Source organism: Spizellomyces punctatus (assembly GCF_000182565.1).
Source record: "Spizellomyces punctatus DAOM BR117 chromosome Unknown supercont1.3, whole genome shotgun sequence".
NCBI lineage: Eukaryota > Fungi > Chytridiomycota > Chytridiomycetes > Spizellomycetales > Spizellomycetaceae > Spizellomyces > Spizellomyces punctatus.
The window spans coordinates 1,148,883-1,162,937 of NW_015971539.1; the positions used below are offsets into that span (position 1 = coordinate 1,148,883).

Consider the following 14,055-nt stretch of genomic DNA (forward strand, 5'->3'; position numbering starts at 1 on the left):
TCAAAGATAGGGTCATGTCGCGATGAATACAAATACCGAGCTTTAAATGGTAATCCGCTGAGGGGTTCTAGGAGCAAGAGACTAATCTGAAGGGTACAAGCCGTATTTCAACCCTTGCAAAAGGTGTTCTGCTACTCTGTTTACGTACGGTTTTGTTGGGGGGGCGCTCAAAAACAAATACAACTCTGATCCCCCAACAGCACTGTGTGTACGCGTGACTAAGCCACTACTTACTAAGCATTTTCGGACATGAAAGTTTTTGGAAATTTACATGCAAAATTTGAAACTTCTTTTCCCAGACAAAAGCCACGCTCTCGTTGCCCCCCCTTTATATAAAGAAGCGTTTGCCGTCTTTTCCCGTCGCCCATCTTTGACTTTTTTTCCTTCCACTCGATAACCACCCGTCAAGCATGAAATCAATCGTTGCGTCAACTGCGCTCCTCGCCCTTGGTGCTATTGCTGGAGTGCAGGCACAAAACTCTTCCAGCGTCTGCGCAGCTCCGTTGCCATTCGAGGAGGTCGGTGGTGCTATGTCATTGCGCGCGTTTTCAGGGCTGCGCATTTAACATGAAGTGTTTCCTTTCTTACTAGTGCTTGAACAAGACTAATCAACTCGCCGCTACGTGCAGCACTGATCTTGCGTGCCAGTGTCGGACCTCCAACGTTTACGTGTTTTGCTACGTCAACTTTTGTGGCGGAGTTGGTTCCTCTCACCCGGACTACCCAGCAGCGACATGCAAACGTAACCAGGTCTGCGCACAGACTTCTCAAAATATAACTCAACCGGGATGGTCAGGCTCTTGCAGCAATATTCCTACCAACGGAAATGGAACTACAAACCCCGGAAATGGTACAACCGGTAACAACACTGGGAACGGAAACAACAACAGCACGAGCGGCAAATCTAGCAGCGCAGCCGTGTTTACGCGGGTGGGTCTTAGTGGATTTGTGGTCGCCGCTGTGGCTGGATCAGTCTTTTTGCTCTGAGTTTCACCTCTAGCGTGAGAGAATAACCTTGAATTAGAGTGCTTAAACTTATCTACGTAGTCTGTCTGTTTTTGTATTTACATAGTATCATAGTTGTCCAATTGCAAATAAAGTCATGGCATATACAGTACCATCATAAGATCCTGATGCGGATGGATTCGCCTTTATTCATTGACCTGAAATAACAGCAGTACGTTGTGTTTGCTCATAAAACAAGCTATCTGTACATCTTTGGAGGTAATTAATACTAAAAAACATAAGGACGCCAACTGCTACACATGAAATACAACTACAAAATATTGGGTGACAAATTGTGTACATGTGGTTTAAAGTCCAGTGTATCTCCCACTCCCTCCACTAAACACGCCGCGAAGTCGGCCTACAAGCGATGATCTCGGCTCAACCCTACAGTCAAGAGACATCAAAACAGGCAATCAATAACTGGTAGCCGATAAATACTCGTCAATCGGAACATACCCTATATCATCCGTTGTCGGAAGGGAAACTGAAGAGGGAGTAGGAACAAATGCCTCCCATGTCTCCAGCCATCGAAGCGCTCGACTTGTTTCAATATAAACGAGCGCTTGGTCTGGGATAAAGAAGAATTTTAGGGCACCAATATGATCTACATGGAAGGCACAAGAATAGTGAGATCCAATGCGGCTTCCGTCAGAAGAGGTTCATTTGAGAACGTACATAATATCCCTCCCAGAATTCCAGCCAAGTTGTAAAAGAATGGGGATGCCGTAAAGAATAGTTTTGAGAGCACAAGTAATATCCAAGGGTATATGGCACCTGGAAGTGGAACACCAAATATTCTGCAAACCCGCGCAGATGAGTATCTCGAAAGTCTGTCAATCAGCAAACTGCAACGCGACATTCACTCACCTTCGTGTTTTGAACACACCGACCTTTTGATTAGCTTCGACGGTCATCAAGGCATACATCAAACCATTCAGTCCCCCAATACACCAATCGACCTTGATCCCAACCGCCCAAAATGGTATCACCACAAGTACATAAAGCAGCCCCGTAACAATCCCAACAATGACGACAAAATTCATGGAATGCAGGGTTCCTCGCTGCGTCTCCAACATTTTATTCAACGGCGGAAAAAACAGCAGGTTGAGAAGGAGGGTAACAATGGATGAATGAAGAAAGGGTACGGTAAGGAGATGGTAAATGTTTGAAAGCGGGGACGATAGAATGAGGTTAGGACAGAGTCCAACGTCAGGAGATCCTCTTGCGACGTTGACAATGGAGAGTGTGACGCAAGTCAACACTGTAACTGCACTGCTTAGGGGAAGTGAGAGGTACCATTTCTTGATAAACTTTAGCGTTTCTATAGAGTAATAGCCGACCGCGGACATGATGATCTAGTGCACGATGCGGACGCAGAGGAACCTTGGGTCGGTGGCCTCTTGTTGACGTGGCCATGTGGCTTAGAGTGAGGCTTATCCCCCATTTCGCAGTTCAATATCCACACACGATATTTGGAACAAACTATAGTATTAAAATCTAAGACATGATAAAGACAACATACATGACATAATAGGTATTGAGATAATTTACAGTACAATATGAACGCAATGACATATCAATTTGGGGTATCCAACCTTCGCACAAATAAAAAGTTCATCCAGCATCATGGGGTTCCTCAATAACCGCCCTTCTTTCCCTTCTTTTTCTTTTCGCAGACCGCATCAATATCACACCCAACGAGATCGCCAAGTGCAGCTTCCCACACATCCAGATCACAAGCCTCTTCTGTGCACCCAGGGAGGATGATAGGCCGTTCGTTGAGAAGAGCACGAACCTTGAACTTATTCGAGCCGGAGCATTGGTGGAGCTCAAAAGCCATATTAGCCATGAAAGGTGCAATGTGGGACGTGCGAAAGACGCGATCCGGTAGCGGAGTAGTAGCGTTGCCTGTTAGACGTTGGGTGTCTTTGAAAAGACCCTAATGTGCCATTGTCAGCATCTTCAATACAAGAGTAACATGAAGTCCTAAACGGGATTTACCAGCGAGGTGACGAGTGCAAGTAGCGTCTCGGAATGACCAAATTTGAAATCGGCAATGACCCGCGAGTTTCCTTCAGATCTGGCTTTCAGCCCTTGCACAATTTCAGTGACCAGACGACAAGCAATCTTTCCATTGAGTTCATGGCCATATCCATTCTCCAACCAGTCATCGAGATCCTCGCCGTATTCCAACCATTCCACCTCGTCCTCGTTGAACATGGTACACCATCCATCCCGTCTCCCAAACACCGACCATTCAAAGGCACAGGCCTTGAACGCTGCCAACGCATTTGCAGGGCTGAAAGTCAAGCAAGTAGTTTCCGCAAGTCGACGAGCAATGGGAGGCAAACGAGCAGACTTGAACGCCTCCATTTCTGCGCGATGAGCAGGTCCACGTTGCACGTGTTTCCGCCAGGCAGAGCACGATTTTTGGGGATTCATAATATGGTCCTTCTTTTGCGGGGACGTTGTCATGTAGATTGGAGTGTTCCGGCATGTGCCCTCCTCATTTTGTGGAGTGAACAGACCCGCCGCAAAAGAGCTGCCCGTCTGTCCCGACCTTGAGCGACCAGAGCTACTGAATAGGTAAACATTTGGGTTGTAGGGAACATTACTAGAAACAACAAATGTCAATGTCCGCCTAAATATCCGACATGGAAGCGGATGCGATCAAAGGCTTACGCTAAAAGACTCTCGTAACGTTGCATCGTCCTTTTTCCAAACAGATATGCTTCTCCTTCTCCGGCTTTGGAGAGCAGACCCTCATCCTCCAAGTTGAACGGATTTTTCTGTAGGGCAAAAAACGTTGTATTACTTGTTCCCTTTGTGCAATTGCTATAACGATCACACTTACCCATGACCTAATCCACTCATGCTCTGGTGACAGGCAAGAATCCGCTGAACGTGCAAATGCTTCCAATTCATTGAAAGATACAATATCTTCGTAGGTTGGCGCACGGGTACCATGTCTCACAACCTTAAACAGGTCTTTAGCATACAATTCGCATATCCCATTCTCATATCCCACGCAACATACCATCTGAACGTGGGCGAGTGCACATCCATTCACCTCATCCTGATGTGCCTCATCATTCCGAATCGGGTATGCACCTTTTGTTCCCAAGTGTCGAGTAATATCAAACTCGGGTTCCAAGTAGAGTGCAACTTGTGAGGAGGTAGCAGATGTAACAACAATGTGAGGATATGTCGGAGCTGCCAGCGACTGTGACCCAAACAAGAGCGTCGCAAGAAGAGAGACACGAATAGGACTCATGAGGTATAATTTAGCGGCGATGAGAGATGGTCGTCGACTGCAAAACGCTGGTGTGAGAAAATCGTAACCGTAAACCGGAAGAAGACGACCGTTTGCGACGACCGACGAAGCCGAGGTGAACGAGGTCAACGAGGTAAACAAGAACAAGGTGGGAATCTGCTAAAAAGCAAAAGGACAGCAAACGTAGGAAAGTTCCCAAGAGGTCTATATCTAAATATCCTTGTTTAAAAAAAACGGGCAGGTCCTTCTAGACATCAAGTCAGTAAGACACGTGTAGGAACGAGAGGAGGCAATAACTGATGAGGGCCCCCCAATTTCCAGAGGACTCCGCGCACCAATCAGATTTGATCGTGCCCAGGGAAGTGGAGCTGATTGGTTGGAATATGGTGTAGTTGGGGCAAAGCATTATTAAGGAAAGCGTTTCATTAGATTTTCAATTGGGGTAGTAACTCAGTGGTAGAGTGTCTGCTTCGCATGCAGGAAGCCCGGAGTTCGATCCTCCGCTACTCCAATCAGTATTTCACCCGTGACCCTTTTTTGAAGCACTGGCTTTTTATTACTCGTTATTTACACCTTCATCGATAGCAAAACCCTTTCATCAACGGGTAAATCATGCAGAGACAAACTGTTTTTAATGTCAAAATTGGCGATGATAATGTAATGCTGCAGCGAGCTATGGAGCATCTACCTACTCAGACCGCCCCTCACTGAAATCTAACCAACCTCTCTCCCACGACACAGCCTTAAGCGATCTCCACGCCAGTCATATCAGAAAATTCACTAATACCAGACGGATCCTCTACAATACAAGTCCACGGCGCGGGAACATCCAAAAGATCATTCAAACTCGTAATGCAGTCCACAATCTTGTTTTGATGGTCATCCGACATGGGAACCGTTCGTACATGGGTCCCAAGCTCAAAGATGGCATTTCCGATATGATTGTACAAGGAATCTATCTTTTTCATTCCGTTTCGTTGGATGGCAAACTCTAGTTCGGGGATTTCTATTGTTGCATATGGGCTTTTGAGGAGAACGTTCCATAACTGGATACATTCCACAAAAAAAAGAACAGTCAAACAAAACGTGTCTCAAATAAAACTAAATCAGCTTTCTTTAATACTTGCCTGCGTACGGTCAGTGATGCGCAACGTCAGTTTCCGAGCCTTCCATTCTTCTTCCGGTGGTTCGGGGACCACCTTGAAGCGCACCTCTCCATTCTCGCCGGTTTGAGTTTGCACGTTGGGAAGGGTGTTGAGTAATTCTACAAAAGTTCCTCCAAGAGCGTCGTTAAACTCTTCTTCGTCTTCATAACCCAATTCCCGGGACAATAGATCCGCTATAGGAGCCGCTGGAATCCATTCTACCGTAGTAGTGGTGTATGCCTTTTCCAGCTCTTCAATGATACGAGCGACTTCCTGGTGGCTCAGGTTTATCTTGATGGGCGACTCAGTGGGGATTGGAAGACCCATGATGTTTGAATTTGACAAAAATGTGTGAATGCAAAAAGGAAATAAAACAGCGACTCGATGCACTCTGGGGCGAAACTGCTCTCATTATTTTTGTCAGCGTCCATATTTAGACAAATGACTGCTTACGAGAGCATGATCTTCCTCTGCAACTCAAGACTCTTGTATTTCAAGTGTCCATATACCTTGGTTATACTCTATAAGCTATACCTGTCTTTCTACTTTTATCTAGAATCTACTTACATGGACCGCTCACCTCTGCACCATCTTCTGCATCCAACGTCAGGGTACACGTGGCCATCCGATGTTCTTGTTCTGGGTTGTGAGTGATCCAAATGCAAGTGTAGCTCTTCAAGGACTGTTCGACAAGTTCGCATGTTTCAGGGTCGAGTGCACTGGTCGGCTCTACAGAATACGACTGAGCGGCGTTTTCAATGTGCGGGTAGTTGGAGAGTCTTTAGGTACCATCCAATAACAAAATGTCTGGTTCGCACGATATGGCACAGGCAATTGCGATTCGTTGCATTTCACCTAAAAGCCAAATTTGAAGGTGTGAGCACTCCTGAGGGTTCACACCAGGTACACACACTTTTGAAATTCCGGCGAATGGTAACATGGGTGCGACTCACCTCCCGAAAGCTGATTCCATTCTTTATCCCATGTCTCTGGTGCCAAATTCCAGCTATGCTTGACATTAGCACCATCCCCTCAATAGAATCGCTTCATCAACCGTAGAACAGTTTTGTCTCACCCAGCAGCCAATTCAATCTAGGGATCAATACATGAGTATCAAACGAGGTGTTGCGGCGTTTACGACATCCATACGTTCCTACCGAATCAACACATTTAGATTGCCGCTTCTTTTGAGCCGAAAATGTATTCACCGTTTCTAGAAATTTGGCAGGTGTTCCAGGTAGGATCGGTGGTCGTTGGGGGACGTACATAACCCGCGATCTCCACTCTGTTATGCCGTACTGCTCTGGTGTTCTGAAAAATCCCAAGGTATTGTCAGCACGGACAGGTACGGCATGTTTGTGTTCAAGGTAGAGCCTTTCTTGACCTTCCATCTAAGGTGATCTTGCCGGAATTGTACGGTATGAGTTGGGCGAGACATTTCAACAATGTCGTCTAACATGGAGGTGATTATGATGAGTAGCTGTCAGCGTGACCAAAAGGCAGCCCTTAAAGCATGCCAGAACCTTTCCAGAACCTGCCAATAGTCATTAAGTGCACTTTAAAAAAAACCATGCTGCATGCAGTTTGACCAAAATCACTACCCTACGTACCACTGGGACCACGAACGGCTAGAATCCTCGGATTTCGCTTGTCTAGCTCAAGGGAGAAGTGAACGTTGGAGAAGAGGTGCGAACCGTTTGGTAGAGTTAAGCTCAGGTTTTCGACTTGTAAAATGGTCATGATGAATGTGAACAAAAAGCTAGTTTGGAATGCAGGAACCGCGTTATATAGGATTAGTTCGTCATCATCATTACCCACACACGCCTGCTTCCTCTACTTTTAATTACTACATCAAATATAGCTATATCCTATCCAAGATACTCTAACAAAAACTAATCTGCAAACGACAATCTATACAGCCCTTCTCTCAACAACTTGATTCCAAATATCCTCATCAACAGTCCCTTTACAAATAAACCGCCACACATGGACTTTTTTCGTCTGCCCATATCGTCGAACCCGTCCAATAGCTTGAGTTTCGCACGCATCATAGACTTCCGGCGTCTCAAGATGCAAAGGGGATACGAAAATAACATGATTGGCTCCCGTTAGATTTGCTCCACTGGCTTCTTCATTGGTTGCAGTTAAAAGTAGAACCCGAGTTCCATCAAGATCGTGGTCGACATCAAGGTCATCCATATTCTGGAATCGTTCCACAGCTTTGCTCATTTTCGTTGCGCCGCCCTCAATCTTGAGGTGGGCGATACGAGCATCGTCGAGCGCCTCGCTCACCTTCTGCTTGAGTTCAGGAAACTGGACAAAAATCAGGATACGATCCGTACTTGGGATCTTGTCCTTTATCAACGATACGATGGCGGAGAGTTTTGCTCCGTGGCCAGAACCAAAATCGTCTTGATCGACTCCAAGACTTTCTGGGGTTACTATAAAATTGCTCCGGGCTGCAACTTGACATCCAGGCGTCACGCATGTTTCTTTCTCGGCTTCCTCAAGCACACATGTTTGGCATCCCAAGTGTCCACAACATGAAAGGAAGACAACCTGGTCATAGTTGTCAGGCAGGTGGAATGATTTTTGACATTTTGGGCAAATGACCTCGGCTTGTTTGCGGGTTTGAACATCTCGTACCGCTTGAATATATCGCAATGATCGCAACCGATTGACCAGTTCTTTTTGTACTTTACGTAAACGGTGGGTATGCTCTCGCAACTCCCATTTCTTGTCAGACAGAGTTGGGGCCTTTTTGGGTTTACCCGTATCTTCATCCTCATCATCATCATCCAAAAAGTCGTCATCCGCCGATTTCCGTTTAGAAGAACCCACTTTTTTCTTTCCATTTTGCTGCGTTTTCTTGATCATATTCCCAACTGGTTTCAAACTCGTATCTCCCATGTTTTCTTTCCCTTTGCCCTTCTTGTTGCCCAATTGTCCCATGTTTTTAACAATCTCCGCGACCAACAGCCCTGTATCGACATCATCGCTTCGTCCGGCCAGAGCCTGTCCCCACCACCTCTCAAGCGGCAAATCATCTCCTTCTTCATATCCACCATGATCCAAGATCCAAGAATGCAGTGCTTTGGCATCATTCAAGTGCTCCTCAAACAATTGTCGACATTCCTCCAACTGCGCTTTTCGTTCAATCACAATCTTTTCACAAGCTTCCGCAGCGTTCCTGACGCGCAATTGCTGTTTTTTGCCATCCCGTCCAGGCGATCGCAATTCCAAATCAAAATGAGAGCACCGAATCAAAAGGGCTTGTTCGGGTGACTTCATTTTTTCTAATGCGAGACCTAGCCGGAGTTCACGGTCCCCTTGAGCTGCCTTGCCTGCCCTGACCGTCTTTCTGACATTCATCTCGACACTCAGCAAGTAATGCTGTAGTTCGTAATAGAGGGCAAGTTCTGCAGGGGGTAACTGTATAGGCATGATATGCTCCTCACACAAAATCTCATCAATCTCTGCAATATTCTGACGCACGAAGCCATCCAAAAACGTTTGAGCAACCGCATGTCGTCGGGCATGCCAAGCAGCCGTATGCACCTCCCGGAACGAATGAAATTTTTCGGCAGCTGTTCGCTCATTAAGTCGCTTTTTAACCATATCTTCACCCATTTCGGCATCATCATCCACTCCTAGATGCAAACCAAGGAAACTTGCAATGGTTTTGACGGTAGCGAATTCGTGGACCGGAGAAGTTCCAGATAGGACCCACCGGTAATTGGATCGTAGTTCCAAGATGCATGCATAGTCTTTGCCCGTTACATAGGTGTACTCGTCAACTACGATACGGTTGAAATAAAACATTTCGAGAGGTGGGCATTGCATTTTTTTCCAGTTTTTTTGTACGGATTGTGTTTGGAGGTTCCATGGATCTTTATCTTCACGGGATGTGGTATCGGCATTTTTAGATTTGGACGTTTTACGTTTGTCGTAGGTGTCCATCACATCACTACTATCGCCATCTTCCAGGTCATTCAACTCTTCACCTGTTTCGTCTGTTTGTTGCTTCAACTGATCCCGGTAGGCCTTGGTGCCCCTCACCTGCTTTTGGACAGGTACAGTCTCATCACTTCCTTGCTGTTTCCTCCTCAATAACCCCTCTTTAACAGCCTGGATAACCAACTTGACGCCGTCGGTTCCGCCAATCTCGGTCAACTCCTTGACGCGAATTTTGAGCTTTTCCAAAGCCTCCTGATATCGGATATTAAAATACCGTCCCTCAGAAACAGGCAAGAGCTCACTTCCAGCCAATCCAGATAAATTAGACCAGTAATTGATACCCGTCAAAACACTCCGCGCGCAAATAATGATATCCGCTTCCTCAAAATCCGCGACAGTCGTTTTATTAAAATTAGCCACATTGAGCATGGTGAGGACTTTGAACCGGTTTCCAGTAAACTTTTTGATTTCCGCTGGCCATTGTGCTACCAAATGAGATGGAACAATGATTAATGTTGCTTTGATGGGGATACGCCCTTCGAGTTGCGAGGGAGGCGGGGGAGGCGGGGGAGGTAGGGACGCAGCGTAGTCAATGAGACCGAGTGTGATGGCGGTCTTTCCGTATCCGACTTGGTCAGCTAGGACACCCCCTCGAACAAATACTTGCCGCTCCGCCTTGGCTTCTACACGCCACCCCAACGGTTCCAAAACAGCTTCTGAAACCTCTTCTTCAACAAAAGGTTCAATGGTAGCTTGCTCTTGACGCACCATCCACGTTAAAGACCGACTTTGCTCCTTTCTCAGCTTGTACCGCTCAAAATGCGGCGGCTGCTCATGTTCCGGATCCAGTTTGTTACTCTTGACTTCAAGAGGTTTCAATTTCTCTTCTTGGTCAGTAAATTCTGTGGAAAGTCGCCACGATACTCGAGGGGATTCGGGACGGTCTTTACTAGGTAATCTCGATAGGGCCCGATGAACCAAAGACGCAACATTCACGCCGAGACGGAGCATACCCAAGGTACCATCCAAACGGAATTGAGCGACAAAAGGGGCGGGTCGCCGCTTTAGATTCTGTTCGTAAGCACCAGCTTGTTGGGGATCTTCGAATGCAGAGGCACTCGTTCCTTTGCGGATCCAGAGCAGTTCTGGAGGTGTTGGAGCACATCGCTCGCAAGGAGACGGTTTCCCTCGCTAACACATACAAAAAAAAAAAAATCAAAAATCAGCAACTACTCCAAACTTTTTATTAGATTCACTCACATCATCAATATCATGCACACCAGGAACATCCATCCAATCCTGAAGGGCAGTAATTCCCTTTATCCGCTCCGTAATCCACGCCAAAGACTCAAACGTCGACCGTCCCCGATGCAACAAATCAATTTCCTCCCACTTGTCACGAGGCCATACAGGCTCTGCATGCGTAAGCGGGACTTTACACGTCAAGACGGCAGTAGCGGTTTTACATGCATCCTGTTTGCAGGAAACTGATAATGGTCCTGCTGGTGTGCTGACGGTACCCTGGAGAGTAGCCTCGGTGGTTGGGACGAGTCGTGCGCATTCCAAGGTAGCCCATTTGCCTTTGACGTGACAAGCAACGGATTGAGGTCCGTCAACAGAACTAGGTCGCCATTTGGGATCCAATGTAGCGTTTACAAGGCGGACTTCTCCATAGGGTAATCGACGTGCATTGGTTGAGAAATTGAATGCATCCCCACTTTGCTCACCGCAAGGTTGTGGATCAAAAAAAAAGAACAATGGGAGTTTTTGGTCATCGGTGGATGCTGGTCGCTTTTTATGGAGGGCGTTCATGGCCGTTCCGCACTTTTCCAGCAAGTCATATGTACCCGAGAGATCGCGATCCAAATACACCCGTGCATCATCAGGGATCCCGGAAATCTCCAACTGAGACCACCATTTCCCAGATGCAAGGTGATTCTGCAAGCCAATACGTGCTTCCCATGATTCAACAAGTTCACCCCGTCCAGTGATCGTAATGGAAAATGATTTGGATGCAGGGAAACATACTTCCCACGTCCCACTGAAAAAACTCGTGTCCTGGCTCTTGAGATCCAAATACATTCTGGCTGCTGGGCTAGCAAGGAGACTTCGTAGACGGCCATTGACAGGTTCGTCCTCGGGGGCTTTAATAGTTAACTGCCATACGGGCTGGTGGGGATCGATGATGAGTTCAAGTATCGCCATGGGTGCGTCATAAGTAACAACCCAATACTCTTGTCGCTTGACAGATCTGAATCGGAATTCATTCTTGACGGCGTTCACAACAGCGTCGTGCCAGAGTGTCCAATCCTTGCTGACAAGATCGATCGTGTCATGCTGAGATTTGAGCGCTTCTAGTGCATCCAGTGTAATGCCTTGGAGATGAAGCCGCATGGGTAAGGCCGACCTAAGCTCCTTCTCAAATCCCGTGGGAGATAGTCGATTATCACTTGTAACCTGTTCATAATAATGTTCAGGCCGAATTCCGCATTTAACACAAGAAGTTGCCCAACATTCTCGGCATTTCTGAATCTTTTCTTTGGTGACACCCGTTCGTCCCTCACAGTCACACTGCCGGCTACTTCGATCCGCATCCGCAACCAAAGCCTCCAACGACATGTTGGTATAGGTGCCTAGTTCGAGTGGGAGTTCATTGAGCTGGTCATCTCCCCCAATGGTAGGAAACGGATCCAATTCAATTTGTTTCGGAGGTACACCCGACCCCGGCTCCAAAGTATCCAAAGACACAACAAGAGCAGCCAACATGCACGCACCAACCACGGTGGTGGTCATGGCGTTACCAGCCAAATCATGCAAATTCCGCTCCGATTCGCGGGTCAGTAACAATTCATCAACAGGGATTCCCTGGAGATTCAGCGCCTCACGACCGACAACAGGGCCTCCACGGCTCGTCACAAACGGTATAACCCTCGGAGTCAAACAAGGACAAATACCCGGCCGAACACTTGTACTAATCCGATCAACATTCTGACTTAGTTCCCATACCAGCGTCTTGGACATGGCGTCAATGCCCTTGACAGCCATCTTTAGGTACAGAATATCAATGGAATCAAGCACACGCGTAGACTGACTAGCCCCCCAATCATTCCACGCATAATCAGGAAACCGACACACACTATTCGGTTCCCATCGCGAAAAAGGACGCTTGATACCTAATCCTTCTTCAATCCGCTGACGTTCATGCCGACTTTCACAGCGTTCCCAATCCGTTCGAGCGGCCCTGCGATCCACACTCGCACGCGCAAGGTCGAGTCGAGCTTGATGGACACGAGGATCATCTGTTGGGAGGAGGAAGGCTTCCAAAGGGGATGAAGCGGGTCGTTGCATGGATTTGACAAGGTTGATCCACATTTCTGGGAGGTTTTTGGGTCCTTCTGCTGCAGCAAAGAGGTACCCACGTGTTCGGGTATGCGGGATATAGTAATCCTTGGTATCAAACCGGGTAGCCGTGACTTTATACCGGATTTTAGTAAATTCGTGTTGCATGCTCGTCCAATCGGCTCCACAGACGTTTTCGAGGATAACGAGTTTAGGACGACATGTTTTGACCCAGTTTAACATTCCCCAAAACGTTCGGCCAGATTCGCCGCCGGCGTGGATGCCCTTTTTCTTGTTATTTAGGTTAGAGTAGTCGACGCAGGAGGTTCCTGCTACGAGGAGGTCGACTTTGACGTTTGGGACTTGCACGAGGGATCCGTATGCGGTGGTTGCTTTTGGGTTGGCGAGTTCGCATACATCGCGGAATAAAATGGGTGGGGAAAAGTTGCGTTCAATGTAGGCTTGTTTAAAAGGTTCGATTTCACAACTAAAGACATGGTCAATCTCAAATTTGATTCCATGGTGACGTTCAATGGAGCGAGATATTTGGCCGAGGGCCAATAGGGGACTCTCGGTTCCGCTGCACATGGTAGCGACACGGAGTTTGCGGCCTTGGAGTCGTTTGGCTACTGTGGCGCTTTCGGGTAGGTTTTTGACCATGTCGAAAAACATGGCTGGGATATCTTGGATGGGGGGAAATTCCGTGGCATGCAGTTTTTGTTTCTTTCGCGCGGGGCCGGTGATGGGTTTATGTTGCAGTCGCTTTTTGATGGGGGATGCTTTCTGCGGGGTGAATTTGAAGATGTTCTTCCAGGCGGCTATTGGGGACTGTAACGGGGTCAGTTTGGTTGGTGAAGTCATGGGTGGTGAAGGAACCTCTGGCAACGTCTTGACCCGTTTCGAAAGAGGCGAGTCAAAGGCTGCATTTTGTCTCCTTGTATATTCCACCGCCGCTCGTTTGGTCCCGACTCTCGACGTAATGACCACAAACGGTCCCTTCACATCCTTCTTGACCGACGACCGTCTCCGCAGACTCCTCCGTCGAATATCATTCCCCTTGAACGCATCCTCGTCAACAGATAATTCCTCCTCACTCGCGACACTTGGCTCAGACATCGAGTCGGATATATCATCACCGCCATTCCAGTCCTCGTCATCCGAAACGACAAGAGACTTTCGTTTGCGTACCATTACCATTCTTTACTCGTATATTCAATTCTGCAAGAAGGTAGTGGGAGGTAAAAAGCATCCGGGCACCATGTGTGTCCGAAGACACGGACGTGCGACGTGCTTTAGTAAGCGTCCAATTTCGATTTGCAAGGGGGTTTTGGC

General features: G+C 47.3%; 6 protein-coding genes and 1 non-coding gene across 7 annotated transcripts; 2 read left to right on the forward strand and 5 right to left on the reverse strand.

The window, feature by feature from the left end:
• The first annotated feature begins 312 nt into the window (after positions 1-312).
• On the forward strand, positions 313-1,134 carry SPPG_08988 (uncharacterized protein). Its single transcript, XM_016757139.1, has 2 exons — positions 313-518; positions 592-1,134. Exons 1-2 carry the CDS (start codon positions 411-413, stop codon positions 985-987), a joined length of 504 nt encoding a protein of 167 aa, XP_016611107.1. The 5' UTR covers positions 313-410; the 3' UTR covers positions 988-1,134.
• Positions 1,129-2,401, reverse strand: SPPG_02134 (uncharacterized protein). The gene is made up of 4 exons (XM_016750436.1): positions 1,876-2,401; positions 1,684-1,805; positions 1,465-1,612; positions 1,129-1,392 (listed from the first exon to the last, which is right to left on the reverse strand). The coding sequence occupies exons 1-4, from the start codon at positions 2,355-2,357 to the stop codon at positions 1,314-1,316; spliced, it is 831 nt and encodes a 276-aa protein (XP_016611108.1). The 5' UTR covers positions 2,358-2,401; the 3' UTR covers positions 1,129-1,313.
• Positions 2,402-2,479: 78 nt separating this feature from the next.
• On the reverse strand, positions 2,480-4,564 carry SPPG_02135 (uncharacterized protein). Its single transcript, XM_016750437.1, has 5 exons — positions 4,046-4,564; positions 3,863-3,985; positions 3,691-3,797; positions 3,010-3,622; positions 2,480-2,947 (listed from the first exon to the last, which is right to left on the reverse strand). The coding sequence occupies exons 1-5, from the start codon at positions 4,280-4,282 to the stop codon at positions 2,645-2,647; spliced, it is 1,383 nt and encodes a 460-aa protein (XP_016611109.1). The 5' UTR covers positions 4,283-4,564; the 3' UTR covers positions 2,480-2,644.
• A 157-nt stretch (positions 4,565-4,721) lies between these two features.
• On the forward strand, positions 4,722-4,793 carry SPPG_10046. Its single transcript has one exon. It is a non-coding gene; the product is annotated as a tRNA-Ala (tRNA).
• Positions 4,794-4,827: 34 nt separating this feature from the next.
• On the reverse strand, positions 4,828-5,821 carry SPPG_02136 (uncharacterized protein). Its single transcript, XM_016750438.1, has 2 exons — positions 5,410-5,821; positions 4,828-5,328 (listed from the first exon to the last, which is right to left on the reverse strand). The coding sequence occupies exons 1-2, from the start codon at positions 5,752-5,754 to the stop codon at positions 5,026-5,028; spliced, it is 648 nt and encodes a 215-aa protein (XP_016611110.1). The 5' UTR covers positions 5,755-5,821; the 3' UTR covers positions 4,828-5,025.
• A 165-nt stretch (positions 5,822-5,986) lies between these two features.
• On the reverse strand, positions 5,987-7,167 carry SPPG_02137 (uncharacterized protein; the record flags this gene model as incomplete). Its single annotated transcript, XM_016750439.1, has 8 exons — positions 5,987-6,156; positions 6,217-6,282; positions 6,381-6,433; positions 6,503-6,519; positions 6,585-6,738; positions 6,812-6,879; positions 6,951-6,961; positions 7,038-7,167. The coding sequence occupies 8 exons, from the start codon at positions 7,165-7,167 to the stop codon at positions 5,987-5,989; spliced, it is 669 nt and encodes a 222-aa protein (XP_016611111.1).
• A 171-nt stretch (positions 7,168-7,338) lies between these two features.
• SPPG_02138 (DNA repair protein rad8) lies at positions 7,339-13,920 on the reverse strand (the record flags this gene model as incomplete). The annotated part of the gene is made up of 2 exons (XM_016750440.1): positions 7,339-10,575; positions 10,645-13,920. 2 exons carry the CDS (start codon positions 13,918-13,920, stop codon positions 7,339-7,341), a joined length of 6,513 nt encoding a protein of 2,170 aa, XP_016611112.1.
• Positions 13,921-14,055: the final 135 nt, after the last annotated feature.

Excerpts from the sequence above, each read along its gene's own strand:
- SPPG_08988 (XM_016757139.1), top strand. The coding sequence starts at position 411 with ATGAAATCAATCGTTGCGTCAACTGCGCTCCTCGCCCTTGGTGCTATT. Across the intron at positions 519-591 it reads CTCCGTTGCCATTCGAGGAG|TGCTTGAACAAGACTAATCA; the intron begins GTCGGTGGTGCT and ends CTTTCTTACTAG.
- SPPG_02134 (XM_016750436.1), bottom strand. The coding sequence starts at position 2,357 with ATGTCCGCGGTCGGCTATTACTCTATAGAAACGCTAAAGTTTATCAAG. Across the intron at positions 1,806-1,875 it reads GGTGTGTTCAAAACACGAAG|AATATTTGGTGTTCCACTTC; the intron begins GTGAGTGAATGT and ends GCGGGTTTGCAG. Across the intron at positions 1,393-1,464 it reads CCGACAACGGATGATATAGG|GGTTGAGCCGAGATCATCGC; the intron begins GTATGTTCCGAT and ends TCTTGACTGTAG.
- SPPG_02135 (XM_016750437.1), bottom strand. The coding sequence starts at position 4,282 with ATGAGTCCTATTCGTGTCTCTCTTCTTGCGACGCTCTTGTTTGGGTCA. Across the intron at positions 3,798-3,862 it reads ATGAGTGGATTAGGTCATGG|AAAAATCCGTTCAACTTGGA; the intron begins GTAAGTGTGATC and ends TTTGCCCTACAG. Across the intron at positions 3,623-3,690 it reads CGTTACGAGAGTCTTTTAGC|TAATGTTCCCTACAACCCAA; the intron begins GTAAGCCTTTGA and ends TGTTGTTTCTAG.
- SPPG_02136 (XM_016750438.1), bottom strand. The coding sequence starts at position 5,754 with ATGGGTCTTCCAATCCCCACTGAGTCGCCCATCAAGATAAACCTGAGC. Across the intron at positions 5,329-5,409 it reads GCATCACTGACCGTACGCAG|TTATGGAACGTTCTCCTCAA; the intron begins GCAAGTATTAAA and ends GAATGTATCCAG.